The 16,614-nt window shown below is 38.0% G+C and overlaps 1 protein-coding gene across 1 annotated transcript in view; it reads right to left on the reverse strand.

Annotated features, from left to right (window-relative positions):
• Positions 1–16,614, reverse strand: part of EDIL3 (EGF like repeats and discoidin domains 3) — a 234,899-nt gene that overhangs the window by 110,139 nt on the left and 108,146 nt on the right. Inside the window, 2 exon segments of the mRNA XM_033086417.2 lie at positions 3,107–3,398; positions 8,043–8,173. Coding sequence (XP_032942308.1) covers positions 3,107–3,398; positions 8,043–8,173 — 423 coding nt within the window.

Below are 16,614 nucleotides of genomic sequence, written 5' to 3' on the forward strand. Positions count from 1 at the left end.
TGCAGAACATGAACAAATTTAATCTCTTTTGCAATCAAACAGCAATTCCTGCATTTTTGGAACATTAATTTCTTTCCAGTATAATAAAACCCCAAAACTTAAGAAGTGTCCTTAAGAAGGACACTAATTAGGGGAAGACAGATTTACCTGCCTACAAAAAAAGTTTATAATTACTATTGACAGTCTAAGTGACTTTTACACCATAGAAACACACATCTTCTTAAAAGCACCATATATTACGTAATTCAGTCACTGCCTAGGTTGGAAGGAACCCAACCCCTTTGTTTAATATTGACATAAAACCCAAAAGCAGTCAGGAAAACCTTCAAGAAACTTATCCATCACCAAGGGATGCTTTAAAAAGCCTCAGCTCCATACACAGTTTGAGTTAAAGCAGGAAAAAAAAAATCAGGAGGAAATTTAACAACAAAATGCTGCATAAAGAATATAGAAAGTATTGAAGGATCTTCTGACAAATAAATCTTACAATTTTCCATTTAGTTAGGTCACTGCTGCTGTAAAATACACCGCTGAACAAAGAAGTTTTTGAGAAATGATTTAAAAGTGCAAGAAAAACCAACACACTGCACAGAAAAGACAGTGATTTTATCTGGCTGCACAGGAAAGGTAAGAGGGCGCATAACAAATGTCTTGTAATACAAGCAGTGTACACAAGGCATTCAAAATCTGCTTTTCTTTCAGCCTTATAATAGCCAAAGATGAAACATTTAAAGATGCTGAAAGACAGCAGGTTTGAAATTGAAAAGAGATTTTTTTTTTCCAATATGCAGCAAAAATAGACTTTGAAACTCAGCGCTGCGTATGAGAGAATTGTTAAGATCGGTAATTCAACAAGAATAAAAAAGCTATTTGAAGTGTGTATGGATAAAAAGAATAAACAATGCTATACAAGCAAATTCTGAGAAGAGTGAAACGAAATTGGTGGGGATATTACACTTCCTACCTGGGACTTTCAGCAATCTCTGGCTCTTACTAAATCAAAAAAATCTTCAAGGCTCAGCCCAGTCACCTACTGCTTTAGCAACAAAATTTCTTTGGACTTTCAAGGAAAACAAACACCTCCTTCCAGCTGCCCCAAAATTGATCTCACTGTTGTCCAATCTCACCACACATATTTTTTTTATATTTTTGTATTCTTTACTGGTGATCTCTCTTAGATGTCTTTCAAATTACCCACTTTCTGTCACGTTTTTAATTCACTTTAGGTCTAGAAGTTTCACAAACTAATAATGATACATCCTTCCTCCTTCCTTTCTTGACCAAGCTATTGGTCAAACCCAGGAAGAGTTTTCAAATTTCAGCTCTACAATGTTTAGAGGCACAAGGACATAATTACACATGTAACTGGCTATTGGATTACAGAGTTTATCAGTATATTTGTAAGTATCTTGTTAGCAGTATAATTTGTTAAAAGTATTCACAGAGCTAGTTTTGGTGAAAATTAACCTCCCTTTCCCCTCCAGAATAAAAAGGAACACCTGGTTTGAGTTTAGAACACCCCAAACAGATATTTTTCTCCAAAGGAGGAACCATAGAAGCAATATGGGATGAAAATATGGTATGGTGCCGCTGCATGCACACTGGTACATTAAATTTTCCCACTTGGCTCTCAGGATGGCTGCCTAAAGACTAAAACAATGGGTTTTAGTCTTCAAAACAAGGCAGCTGCACAAAATCCATGTGTGGGGAATGGTTTCTGGAGTGCCCTCTCCCACAGCTGCAGCCAGGAGTGGTTTAACAAGAGTAACCAAAAAAACCCATAACGCAAAAACCCGCTGTAACACAAAATCCTGTGTCACATCCTGCACCCTCCTCAATTCCTCTCTCTATAATTCTGCCATAATTCTGATCCTGGAATGGGACGGCCTGGATGTAGGGACAGACTGGGCAGTGAAAGTGAGAGGAATAATGGATTTGTCTTTACAAAAAATCTGTGGGTCTGCTGGTGGACAAGACTAGCACTGGGAGATAAAAAAGATAATGGGATTAATTCTGCTGATTGACGAATGGAAAAAAGATATTTGCCTTTACGAACAAACTGCAGGTTTGCTGGGAAATGAAATTGGATACTGAAAAATGGAAGAAGCAATGAATTCTGTAAGAATTAAAAATTAAAAGGAAGGGGAATTAAATTGAAGGGCTATCAGGTGTTCTGGGAAGTCTCTCAAGTACCTCAGCGATGGGGAAAGAGAGGCAAATAGGGATAAAAAGGATTTTGGGGTGTCTGTGCAGGTGATAGCATAGGGTTAAAAATGTTTCTAAAATCATGGGAGTTGTATACAACAGATCCAGTGAGTAGAAAGAAAGGTTGGGACTGGTAGGGCTGGGAAAGGGAACCAGGCCCTGGGGGTGAATGTTGAGCTTTGTCTTTATTGGATCATGTGAAATTGCGCCCGTGTAATCATCATGTGATAAATAATATGATTGTTAAATGTAATAATTTTTTGGTAAATTGAATATATTATTGTTTAATCGCAATAAAAATTATGAGAAGCAACATAATCGTAACAAGAATCATGACAAAGGGTATTTTGGGGACCTTATGAAAATCACAAGAATCCATGCTTGGATAAGATCAATGTATACAACAGAACAATATGGGTTTAGTAATTATTATATAGTTACATAACAAAAAGAGTATAAAAACTTGTCCCTCTGGAATCCATGTGGGAGTCAGATTTGGGTTTGTAGCCCTGACTCCCAGAGCTCTTCCATAAAAGCACTTGCATATAATCATCTTGTGATGATGTGTTTCTACACTTACACAGGGACAAGTTTTAGACTTGATAATTGTTATGAACAAGTTCATAATTTTTAGTTTTTCATGTATAATTATCAATGTTAAGCTTTGCTCTGTTCTGGTTGCTAATTGATGTTGGTTGTTAATGTTAAATTAGTGGCCCCATTCTCTCTCACCTATGTACCTCCTTTTCCCTCTGTTGGGTGTTGCTGCTGCTGCTTCCCTGAAAATGGCTCCTGGGAGTAGGATGACATCAAGGACTCACATGCAAATGAAGGGAGTGCAAGGGACACTGGGACATTATTCGGACTTAAAACCCCTTAGGACAACGAGCCCAAATGACACCTGGAGCTGAGACCAGTGTCCCCAGGCTGGGAAAACGATGTAGAATATGAGCTAACACCCCGAGCTGCTTGGATTCCACCACCATGATGTAGACAGCGCCCCACCAACGTGATCCCCCTAGACCATGAGCCAAAGTTGTCTTCCCAGGGGTTCCCGTTGAGGAAAGAAGACCCAGCTCTACCTGCAAGGACACAGCTGCACTTCTCCTCCTCCTCCAGGTTGTCATCGGGAGCAGCAGCGGCGTGCGCAGCCCCTCAGGTTCTCCACTCAAGCTGGTTTCACTAATAAAGGCCTTTCAAGGGAGCAAGTCTCCCTTTCATTTCAATAATTATTGTGGATCCCTTCCAGCTCAGGACATTCTGTGCACTGGAATTTTCTGGTAGAGGTTTATGCCTCAGGTCCAGCTGGCCAGAAGAATCCGTGGCCACTGGATTTTCCAGCTGTGGCACCACAGTAAAGCCACTGTGGATAGCGGGGAATGGAAATGCAAAGGAACCTGCTGTGTGCAGTTTCCCAACCCTTCCTGCGCAGCAGATGTGAAGATCACATGCCATTCATGATGTGGAGGAAGAAATAAAAGATCTCAGTAAAACCCTGGATGGGCCTGCTTACATTATTAAATGTGTTTGATTGACAACCCCTTATTCTAGGAGTGCAAAGATTTTAGTTATGTCTGGCAGAGTTAATGATCCTCAGAATATAAACCCACATGCAAATCAAATCCTTAAATCTGAACCCTTTATTGCTTCAAATGTGAATTTTCCTGTTGGATCTCTGTCCTTTCAGCTACTTGAGTAACACATATTGTGTCTATTGTCTCAGATTTTATACTTTTTCCAGTAGGCAGTCTCTACCTGATAATTACAATAATGCATACTGCATATATCTCTCAATAGATGGATTTTTTTTCTGTTGTGAGAGTGTTTCATCTCTCTTTTTCTTTTTGTCCTCTGTTTGTTCAAATTTCTTTTTGTTTGTTTGGTGGGGTGTTTTTGTTTTGTTTTTGGTTTGGGTTGGGTTTTTCTGTTTTTTGTTTGGTTCTTTTTTGTGTGTTTTTTTTATTTTGTTTTTTGGTTTGGATTTTGTTGTGGGTTTTTTGTGGGGTTTTTTTGACCTTTTGTTTTCTTTGTTTTTTGCTTGTTTTTATTTTTTTGTTATTTTTGTGGGGGTTTTTTTGCTTGGTTTGTTAGTTTTTTTGGGTGAAAAAGCTGTCCATTTCAGTTTTTGAGGTATTTCCATGGATTTTGACTTGTTCTAGGCTGTTTTAATATAGAATCACAGCCTGTCTTGGGTTTGAAGGGACTTGGAAAGATCACCTGCGTTGCCAACCCCAGCCATAGGGACTTCTCCAGCTTTCCTGGAGCCCCTTCAGGCACTGGCAGGAGCTCTGAGCTCCTCCCTGGATCCTTCTCCTCTCCTGGTGAACTCTCCAGCCTGGCTCCAGGAGAGTCTTGAGATGAATCTTCACTCCAATCAGATGAGTAAATGCCTCTTACATAATGGAGGGATATTTAAAGAATAGATTTGCTGTGGGTATCACCATAAAACCCTGTCCCAGGCCTCTACCTGAGACAGACTTCCCTGCTTCCTGCTTTCAAGTTATTTTATGAGCTTTAAAATAGAAAACTCTTTTTTTTTTTTTTTTTTTTTTTTTTTTTTTTTTTTTTTTGCCACTGGGGTAATCAGAATCTTTTTAAGCAACCACAGCCAATTAATATCAGTTTTGCAATAAATCAGAGAATATACAGTCAGTAAAATTGCTTATGATCCCTTTTATCGTTTACATATTAATTATTTACATGGGTAAAAGGTCAACAAATCTCAGAAATACTGGCAGGGTGTTTGTTGATATGAATGATAAAAATAGCAGCTTGGAGAAATGTATGTTGACTGCAAAATCAATCACCTGGCTTAATTGATTTGGCAACAGAATATCAGACATGAAAGAAATCCAAGATAAAAAGCTTTGTACAAGAGAACCATAATGTGGCTTTTGGATTTCTGACAGTGTAGAAGAGACGTGCCTTGCAATGAGGTCATTTTAATTTATCTCTGTATGATAAATTCAGCAGACTTCTTACTTGATTTACAGTGAGTTCAGACTTGAATTGCTAAACTTCATGAAGCAGAGGAATTTGTATCAAAGGAACCGCTGTGAATTGAGCTAAGGTGATACTGTATATAAATGTTAATTAAGTCCACCTCTGAAAATCTCACAGTTCTCCCTGACTGCAGAGGGCTCCGTGGCTGCCTCTCACATCTCCCATCCCCAGAGACCCTTTGAACACCTGGATAGCGTATCTGATTTATCATCCCATCTTAAATCAGATTATCTGAAGAGGGCCAAATTTCATTCTCCCCGCAAAGAGTACAGAAATTTCATGATTATAAAACCACACCATTTTGAGTGAAGTTTTGGTCCATACCCGGAAGTGCGGCTTGTATTCCAGAGTGGCTTATATATTAATCATGTTCCAAAATTTTCAAACCCAGAAGTGAGAGCCTGCAGCAGCCCCGAGCCGAGCCAGAACCCACACGGCCCCAGCGACAAGGCAGCACTGCCGACCTGAGCCCATGATATTTCTCTGTATTTTTTTCAGTGTTTTCAGTCTTGTGCAGCTGCCTGGCTGCGCAGCTGAGGTGGTTTGTTTAAGGCAACATGGGATCCGTTCGAAATGGCCATTCAAAATGACCACACTATTGTTCGTATCTTTTTCCGCTAGCAAATAAAACTTGCAGGGTACACTGCCACAGCTATTTTCTGTATCCTTTTTCACTTGGAAATAATGTTTCCAAGGTCAGCACCTGCCAGTAAACCCCGCGATCCCACGATTCTGTTACTAATTGGCAACTTTGTGAAGGTTTGCTGTGAATGAAAGTGCGGCTTATAATCAGGGTGCGGCTTATATATTGACAAAGACCTAAATGTTGCCGACAACCTGGACGTGCGGGCTTACAATCGTGGAAATTACTGTAACTGTTCACATAAACTTGACTTTTGACAAATCACTTCGGCTGCCCTTTGGGGTTGAGGTGAGGTTGGCTCAGCTGTGTGAGAGCTTTAACTTTGTTCTGAAATTGACACTAACACACTTTGCTGATTATCAGGATTGTTAGCTAATACTATATCCTCAATATTTTAAAAAGGATGCTGTGGACCCAGGAAACAACTCTGATGAATCACTCCGTGATGCACCAGCTGTATGTCCTTTACTCATTAATTAGGTGACAAAAGATGGCATTCCACAGACATCTCTGCTCATCAACGTGTTGTGCTTGATGAGATCTTGTGTTATTATTTACTTTAACAAAGGCCAACTCCTCCATATTAGACAGAATATTTGTGCCACGTCATGGAAGCATGCCTGAGCACATGAGTCCATGTGAGGGTGTTTTCACGTGAGCTCATCCACGTGGCTGGACACCAACCATCTCATTTCCATGCCCCTGCAGGAGGTGGGTGTGTATTTTTCACTAGATTGAAGTCAGTGGCATTGCTCATGTTACCCACACGATTAACTGAGAGTGTGGCCATAGGTAATGAAATTGAGTATCCATATTCCAGTCTTTGAGGACACTTTTCTCTGAGTACTTAGGGGACATGACAAACATGGAGATGTTAGCTGAGCTGGACTGTATTGGACATTCATATTCAAATTATAGACAAGTGTTTAAAAGAAGCAATTAATTCAGGTAGGCGCTGGATTCAGAACTTCACTCTGATCTGAATGGCTGAACTAATTTTTACGTGTGAGTGGAACGTGATTTTTGACTATTTCTTGTAGTTTTTAACCTTCTGAATAACAGCTGGCTTCCAAAGGCATCAAACAGACACAAGATTTTAAAAGCCATGCTGCTCTTGGTTTAAGAGCCATTCACACACAAAACACAAACTCCAAAATTTCTACTCGTGAGCTTCTGCCTCAGAAAAGCATTTGTTTTAAAATGAGCTTTGCATGTGGGGAAAAAAAAAACAAAACAACTTAAAAAACAACAACCCAGATTCTATTTAACTAACAGACAAAGCAGACTACATTTATGGTTAGCACATGACCTGCTCAATCCTAGCAGATGAATATCCCTCAAAAATTGGTTTTGATTGCTGGTGGGATGGAGTTAGAAGTCAGAAAAGCTCCTGACTCTGTGTTAGCACTACCCAGCAGTAACTAAACATACCCTGGATTATCAATGATGGTTCCCAGCACAAATTCAAAACACAGGGCCACACCTGCTACTGTTGTAGAAGACATTTAACTCTGTTCCAGTCAAATCAAAACACCAAAAATTTGTTTCCCCATGTGGTTCATTGTAGGTTCTCTAACTACACATTCTGATACTGATCTGCTGTTCCAAATCTGACCTGAAAATAGGGAAATAGTCTCCAAATAAATGATAAGGATTAGAAAGAGATCAAAAAAACCTGTACTTTAAACAGGGTTAAATTTACATCTGATGGAAGTCTGGAGGTTCTGCCCTTGAACTTAGAATAATGTGATTCAAAAACATTTATGTATTATTTATAAAGACACAGGTAAAGAAAGATGTAGAAGACAGACTTATTCAGAAATGTCAGGTTTTTTCCTCTTATTTTTTTAGCATTCATCAAACCAAACCACAAAACACTACTGAGATAGAAGATAGTCCTTCTATTCAAATATGACTTCTGCATTAAATCCCTGCAAAGTATGTTTACCTTGTCCATTGCCATGGCCTAAACATGCACAGCAAATCATGATTGTTTGTGTCCAGTGGGTTGGCAGTCAGGTCATTTTCTGAAGGCAGCAGCAGCAGCACTCTGTGGTATTAACTTGCTCATAATATAAAGGCCAAAGTCTGATATACTCCAGAAAACCAGATCCGATATTAATCCTTAACAGCACAGGCAATAAAAAGGTTCCTATCTATAATACAATAAAATTTACCATGTGGAACTTACTGTGGCTGGCAGTGAAATCCCATTAAATCCCTGTGGACATTGACAAACATAGCCTATGAACGTGTCGCCTCGGTACGCTTCACTAATTTCACAGGTCCCACCATTATGGCATGGATTGGGAAGGCAGGGTCCTGGGAGAAGGGGAGAAAAAAGAAAAAAGAGAGAGGGAAAGTATGTACACATCCACAATAACAACCATAATACTTTCAGTCATTTATAAGCATTCATTAAATAAATGAAATGCCTCATGCAGGCCTTTATATTCCACTAACTCAGTAAAGATGCACCCTTCACTTACTTCAGATAACTTGCCAGCACGGATTTTTATGAACAAGAAAAAAAAAATATGAAGCGTGTCACTACTCATTAATCACGGCATTAGATTTTAATGTGAGAGAAGACAGGAGACGCGAGGCTAAATCTTGCTCTTCTGTTAAAGGAGTACAGGCATTCTAGCTTTTGCACCACTGAGGAAATAGGTATTAATCAAACATGCCCATCATGCACAGAGTGACATGTACAATGGTCCCTGAATGATCACTACACGTCAAGTTAGCAGTCTGAGGAGATCTTTGCTATGGCTCTGGGTGACTTTCTGAAATGTGGAGTGCCTGGGCCAGCAGTTAGCAGCTACCAAACCAGCTATTCTTTTCCACTCAGTGCCTCTGTGGCATAGCAACTTCAAGATGATTTGAAAAAAACTCTTCTGACTAAATTTTCCTTTTCCTCAAACACGTCACATGCTAGGATGCATAAAATTTCAGGAGATCTGTTAGGATTGCAAATACTGTGACTTTAAATACTGTTGAAAAATGGAATTGTTTGACCTGAAGTCTTGAGTTTACTCATTTAACAGCACTGTAAAAGAGCTACTTACATTTTATTATCCTACTAATACTACCCACAACATGACTCCTACCAGAAAAAAAACATAATTTTGATGGTTTTTTTCTTCCCAGTCTCATTTTAAAGAAGTGGTAAACACTGTTTAGAAACCCCCATGTGCAAGTTTGTTTGTGATTGGTAAATTCAATATGTTATTTGCAACCTGCACCCTGGAGGGTGATAACCACTGCTTGTTGGAATGCAGTGTCATAATCATTCAGTCATTTTAAATGGCATTTGGAAAAAAAAAAAACCACACACAAGAAACCCCCAAAAAATCAGAAAACAAAACAACAACAACCAAAAAGAAAAAATTTAAAAAAAAAAAGAGTGACAATAAATAAATAAATATACAGCACGATTTACGGACAATCAGTGTTGGGAATTTCATAATTAGAGAGGTTGGGAAAGACCACCAAGGTCATCAAGTCCCAGCTGTACCTGATGCCCACCTTGTCCCCAGCCCAGAGCTCTCAGTGCCACCTCTAGGAATTCCTTGGGCCACCTCCAGGGATGAGCACTCCAAACTCCCCTGGGCACTTCCAACCCCTAAGCACCCTTTCCATGGGGAAATTCCTGCTGGTGCCCACCCTGAGCCTCGTTTTCTCTAGGCTGAGCCCCTTCCCAGCTCCCTCAGCTCCTCCAGACCCTTTCCCAGCTCCCTTCCTTCCCTGGACACTCCATCCCCTCAATTCCCTATCCTGAGGAGCCTTTCCCAGATTTCCAGTCCCCTCTGTCCACCCTGGACTGCTCCATGGGGTTTGTTGTGACGTGAAAAGTCACATTAGTGAACCAACAAATGAGCAAATTGAATGATTTAGACCTGAAAGAGCTGTAAGTTCAGTGTTTCTCGGTGTCTGCCCATTCATATTTTCAATTACAAGCCCAGGTTTGAAAGATTCTCACAGCAGAACCATTCAACCCAGACGTCACATCGGTGAAAACCGCGCTCTCCGAGCAAATATTAATTTGTGAAGCACAAAAATTACTGAATGATGAGGATGTCAGAACATACTCCCCAGTTATTATTGCCCGTGTGGCTATTGCAATTTGAGAAGCCACGCAGGTGCACATTTCTATTACAGTTTTTGTCATCACAGCCCTGCAGAGGTTTTGCCTGTGTACATCATTAAACATGGGATATGTCTCACTGAACCAAAAATATAATGGACATGAATGTACTGCAGATAATTCCAAATGGAATTAGTAGCAAAAAGAGAGCAAAAATTGTGAAGATGGAAACAAGAATGGCTGCTGCCTGTTTTGCCTTTTGCCACACACCACTCAGTACTGCAATTTAAAAGTTCTGATACACTACATTCTTAATTAAAGACTCGTGTCTTTCAAGTATTACTGCTTCTTTTCTTTGAAGTATTAATACTTCATACTATTTCTCCTTCATAATAATTTGGGAAGAAATCTGTCTAATAATCTGTACTTTTAGCCTTCCAACAAATGTGAGCTGTGTAATTTTATTTTTTTTCTAAGCCTCTATCACAGAGTTGCAGTTTTGGGGAGTACCTGCAGGCAGCCTCATATGTTAATTGTTTCTATGCAAGCAAGATCTGTAATCTTCCAAGAACAATAAATCTTTAATAATTACTTTTCCCATTTTGCTTTCTGCTTTCTCTGTATGGCTTGTTAAGCACACGTTCTGCCTACTTTCATTGATTTCTTTATATTTTGCATTTTCTCAGAATCAGTCCAAACTGCAAAGGCTTAAAAGGTCATCTGAGGTGCATGGTGATAAATATACTGGTGCATGACAGGATTTCTAACTAATGATTTTCTTCTATGAAGCCTTTCTTGTGGAGAAAAAAACCCAAACACAGCAACAATATGAAGATTTTTTTCCTCATTATGGTGATTATAGACAATACTACTATTTTCAATATAAATATTGGATATTTTTCTTTGGGTATTTTTGTTTCCTTTGGTTGTCATTGTTCATTGAAATTGGTAGTTCAAAAATTATTTTTAGAGCAACAAACCATCCTCATTATTTGTGCTTAAATTTAAAAATTACAGTCACCTAGTTTTGGCTAGTTAACATTTATTAATTAGTAAAGACATGGATTAGACTAACTCTGTGTTCCAAATGAATGAATGACTGAAAATTAAAAAGCCTGTGCCACCCTACCATTGTTTTCTCCTAATTCTTCAAAGGACCAAAATTTAAGTTCACACATCCTGAGCTTATTTAAATTGCATGAACAGCCTAACATATGATCCCTTACAATTAATTAGTTAGTTAATTAATTAATTTTAACTGAGTCTACAGAACCCCTGATGAATTTCAGCAGATTTAAGTTTCTTGAAGGATCTGGGGCCTAATGTGCCATCATTCCACTGAAGTCACCAAAAATGTAATTGTGCAAAGATCTGGGCACAGACGGCATGAGGAGAGGTCCCAGCCAACTTCCATAGGGATTCCTAGGCTTTTAAACAACATGGTATTAAATTCTGGATAATTAATTCTGTGACAGCCTGATTAATGTGGTCTGTTACTCAGATCTATGGCAGCAAGTCCACAAATATCCTTTAAAGAAAAAATAAAATTAAACAAAATAAACAACAACAGAAATCCACAAACTAAAAAACCCCAATGAACCAACAAAAATCCCAACAGAAAATCCAAATAAACCACACAACAAAAAAAAAAACCAAAACAAAAAACCAAATACATCAACTAATTTTCAAAAGCAGTAGGCTTCAGGGATTGGGTTTTTTTAAATCAATAGTGCTGTAATACTTTTACAGGTAATCTTTAAGTGGCTTCCAACACAAAGAGAGCAACAACATTTGATCAATATTAATGAGCAGAGGAATTCAATGGTATGGTTTCCAGGCATTTTTATCCATGTTCATATAAAATAATGTCAGCAAGATTAATTGTGCACTCAAAGTAATAGATCTGTTCACTTTGCTGCTCTTTGGAGTCCTTCTTTGTTCAGGTTCCAGGGGTATCAGCCAACATAATAAGTACAGTCCAAAATACATCATTCTGTTGTTCAGTTGGAATCCCATGCTGTTTTTGAAAAAATATTGAAAGTTAACTTAAAGCGCAGCAGGTTTTAAATATTAGATGTTCTTACTAAAATCTCTCAGCCCTTCATAGATGTGTGAATCAAATAAATGCATCCTCAGCAGAGCTGCAAAGGGGCTCAAGGCAGAGCTATGCTATCTGTTTTCTCCCTTGACAAGTAGAGTCAACAAAATTTCATAATAAAAAAATTGTATTATACCCTACTGCAGTGGAAACTGCGTCTTTGAGAGAAACCATGAGTTTTTTCTATAGAAGATACAGCCAGAAAAAGCAAGGAAACCAGTTTAGTGAAAGCCATCTGCTTCTAAAAAAAAAAAACAGCATAAGCTTTTGTTTTGCCAAATGTAAAATCTGCCCATGCCTTTGGTGGGAAAGGCATTAAAAAATGACAGGGGATGTCATTAAACAAGAAATCAACATCAGGCCATCTTCATCATACAGCTGGATTCCTCAAATTTAAAAGTGTGCTAAAACAGGTCACCAAAAAATCAAAGCCCACCTTTTTTTACTAAGTCAAGCTGAAGACAAATATGGAAAATATAAGGAGAAAATAAAGGAAAAAAAATGTATGCTCCAATGGAGTAAAACATGGAAAAGTAATCACGTATTTTACAAGTAAAATTAAGGAAAAATGAAATAAGAACTATTAACACTTTTGTTGATATCAATCATTTTCTCTTCGTGTAGAAATAATATGACTTTAATGAAAAGTATTAAATTAGATATTGACCTTAATATACATCAAGGCAAAGATACAAAGCTAATTGCCTCATTTTATTTGTGGAGCATTACTGAAGTAGGATTAATAGATAATGTTCTTCTGATGATACAATAAGCTGCAAATCCCATCAAAACAAATATTGAGAGCTATCATCAAACTAATAAAAGGGTATCAGATATTTTTACATTTCCTTTTAAAGAGAAGCAATCTCCATCTGCATGCTTTTGTGGCATCAGCTTTACATGAATGTCAAAAAGGTTTTCCCCCATCTGATAAATTGAGATCTTCATCAGAGATGTCTCACACAGTTTTAACATCAGCAGCTGGAAGTTTTCCTCTGTTTTTGGATAATACCTGATACCTTAAGTGCTTTCTCTGCCAAAGAAGAATCTTCAAAATAAACTGTGACAGAGCTCACTTAGCAGGAACTCCTGTATTTTGAAATTAGTGTGTGGAAAGGAAACCAGTGCCACAAACAATTTTTTTCAACTCCATGGGAAGGCAGGAATCAGCCTCCTTGCTGCAGGAGTGAGCAGAATGGCACAAGCTGCCCATGCTGAGGGAGTTCAGGATTATCACACTGAATTAGGTTCAGTGTCCAGGAAATCCAGCTCTCCACTGACTCTGCTCAGCAGTTCCTGCAACCTGAGGAGAAAGCTTATTTCCTGCCATGGAAATAAGTAAAAATCTGCACTAGATATTTCACAAATATTTATAAATGTATATATATTTGAAAATATATACAAATATTTGTAATAATGTATAATTTTCTAACTGACTTAGATTAGAAATTTGACCACCATTACACACATGGATGATAGACTGCTTCTTCTTCTTTTTTTTTTGACCTTTTTCTTTTCTCATCACCCTTTTAAAAACTCAGAATGGATTTTTGAAAGGTCTGCCCCTTCAGATGTGAGATTGCAGTATTCACACTCCAGCAGACACAAATCCAAAGAATAACCTAATCCTATTCACAAGGGACCATATTCCACAGAAACAAGCAGAGGAGCATTCAAATTCATCAGGAATGTCCCTACAGATTCTGACAGAAAACTGCTTTATTGCACAAAAAAGGTCAGGAATGTAACAAAAGATTTTGAGGGTCTCTGGTCTTCCTCACATTTGATTCTTTGGTTGTTAATTCAATATTATTGTGAAGGTTTTACCCAGCACAGAGGCATTGCAATAATGAATATATCTTCTGGACAACATGCTAATTCTGCCTCTAAAGTAGGAAGTATCAGCAGTAATGAACTAATATTTTGTAGTCCAGTGTTTACTCCTTCTTACTCAAAAATTCTATTTTTTTTTTTTCATTTAAAAGTAATTTTATTTCAGAAATATACATAACATCTAAAGGTTAGGGTCCAACTCCAGTTATACAGGTGGCATCATAAAAAAACTGATCATCATCAGTTAATGATGATCATAATAAAGATACATTTTGAATTAACTCATCCTTCAAAACTTCTGAAGTGTAACAAGAAATTCTTGCTCGCCCAGCACACTCAAATATTTGCAAAGAGAAAAGGAAATAAACCAAACTGCAGCAGATCCTTCCTATTCATAAAAAAAAATTCCTTTTTGAATAAGTATGTATTGACCTACAGCTTGGTTTTTGTTTGGTTACTTCAACCTGAAAAGAGTAGGCACTGCAGAAAATCTTTCACAATTTATGTGGAATATTGATAACAATAAATGATTGCTCCGTGTTATTCCAGTTAATGCATGAAAGCTGAAAAAGTAATCAGATGACACACACTGTCATCTCATGAACATTCCCAAAATACCAGCTTTGGGGGAAAAATAAAAAAAAAAAATCTGTTCAGCCTGGCTCATGAGTGAATTAGTGGTGTATTAGATTCTATCTGCCTATATATTCACTATAAACTAATGGCAGAGATCCAGACTTAATTGCACTGTGATTAAATATTTATCTTGTTTTTAATGCAGCAAATGGGGCGTGCTGATTGTAATGATCAAGGTGTCTCCATCTGGATGCAGCAAAAGATGAAGTTCACCCCCTGAGTGCAAAAATGCTTTTGGGTCATTTCTGCACATTTCCCTCCAATTCCATCCTGTAGAATTCCTCTACAGGGAAGAAATTTAACCTGATTGTCCACCCATCTCCCACCTTTCTTTGAGCTGAAATAGCTGGAATATTTTCTGAAAAGACGCAATTTGTACTTGATGGATATACAATGCCTTTTCCTAAGAGTCTTAAACTTCTCACCCAAGCCTTTGATGGCAGATTATTCCCAAATTTGAGGCATGGTGAGTTCAGCAGGCACTGTAGTGATTTTACAGAGTGTGAGACATGAAAATACCCTAAAAGCTGGGGAAGGTGTTCAATGCACTACAAGACATTTTCTCCAAGCCCCCTTCCATTATTTCACTTCATATTCCTCAGCTTCCAAGGCTAAGAACTTTCTTTGCCAATTTTTCAATGCTGTTCTTCACCTCTTTGTACCTTTTACCACCTAAATATATTCTTTTGAATAATGCCCACAGTGTTCTTCCCCCTCCAGCTCTCCCTTAAACCTCCTCAGCAAGTGTTAATGTGAGACCTGTTCTGCATCTCTGCATCACCTTTCACAGGAGGGTTTTGTTTTCCCAGAGAACACCTGGTCAGTTTACAGAAAATATACTTTCAAGGCCTTTTCCTCTTTTAACTTTCCACTCAGGCAGCATCATTGCTGTTTTTCTCCTAGATGCTCCTTTTTCTGTCACTGTTCTGACCCAGGTGTGGCATCTTGTTTGCTACACTCCTTTTGTGATCTGCTGTGTCTCATTAAAACCAGATTAATTTTCCAACTTACATTAGAAATATTTTCAAAATTTATTTCTCAGTTGATTCTGGTTTACATCAAACATAAAAAAAAAAAAAAAAAAAACGAACCAAAAAACCAACCCTACCCTCTGCAATCAGAGAGAATAATTTTGTAAAAACTTTGCTGAAGGATACCAGACTTGAATTTTTAATGCTAAAATATTCAGAGAAATGCTATATTAGATTTCAGTTGGGATGTCTGGAAGATTTAGTTCAAAAGTGCAGTCCTGACAACAATAATGTCTACAGATTCTGCATTAAAATAAACTCTCCAAATCCATTTGCTACATGGTTGGAACAAATCCATGTCTGTCTTTACTGCACTGGTGATGGCTTAAGTAAAAAACACCCAGCAATAAAGAAACTATATATTGTTTTGTTCCTAATGCAGAAACTCACTTACAATTGGGATTTCTGTGCAACAGTGTTATTTTTATCATTGCAATTCCTGTCATCATATATATGAAGATGTCATTTTTCATTGTTTCACTGCAGTTTAAACTGACAGTGATCAGGATTTTTTCGCCTCTGTAACTGGAAAATGGAAAAAAAAAATCCTGCAAAGATTATGCGAGCCTTAATTATAACAGCAAATAGAATAAATCCAGTTAGTCCTCTTACTGAGGATTCCAGTGGGAACTAAAAATGCCACAGCCTAAACTTAGTCTATTCTTATTTGTATGAGTCAGGTCCTAATTACTAGTGTTGCATTAATGACACAGGAACAGCAGAAAGAGAACCTCAGAGGGTGGTTATCCTCAGGACATGAAATATTATTAAAAAGTGATGAAAGAGAATCACTAAATGTGAAATATATATAGTCCAAACAGGCATAAAGTTGTCTACAGCAGAAACCAAGGGAGATAGACTGGAGTTACACACCAGTCATTTATTTCCCTGAGGATGTAGGACAGAGGAAATATATCTTTTCCTCTTCCAGTTTTTTCCAAAGCTGCCACCAAACCCTGCTATTTCCATGTCAAAACCCCCAACACTAAATCCCATTGAATTCCAGATCCTGTCACTATTTTCCAACTCTTCTCCTTCCTAGCTAGACCATTCTTCTCTTTTTTCTCTTCATCTCCCA

The sequence above is a fragment of the Catharus ustulatus genome (genome assembly GCF_009819885.2).
Source record: "Catharus ustulatus isolate bCatUst1 chromosome Z unlocalized genomic scaffold, bCatUst1.pri.v2 scaffold_26_arrow_ctg1, whole genome shotgun sequence".
Taxonomy (NCBI): Eukaryota; Metazoa; Chordata; class Aves; order Passeriformes; family Turdidae; genus Catharus; species Catharus ustulatus.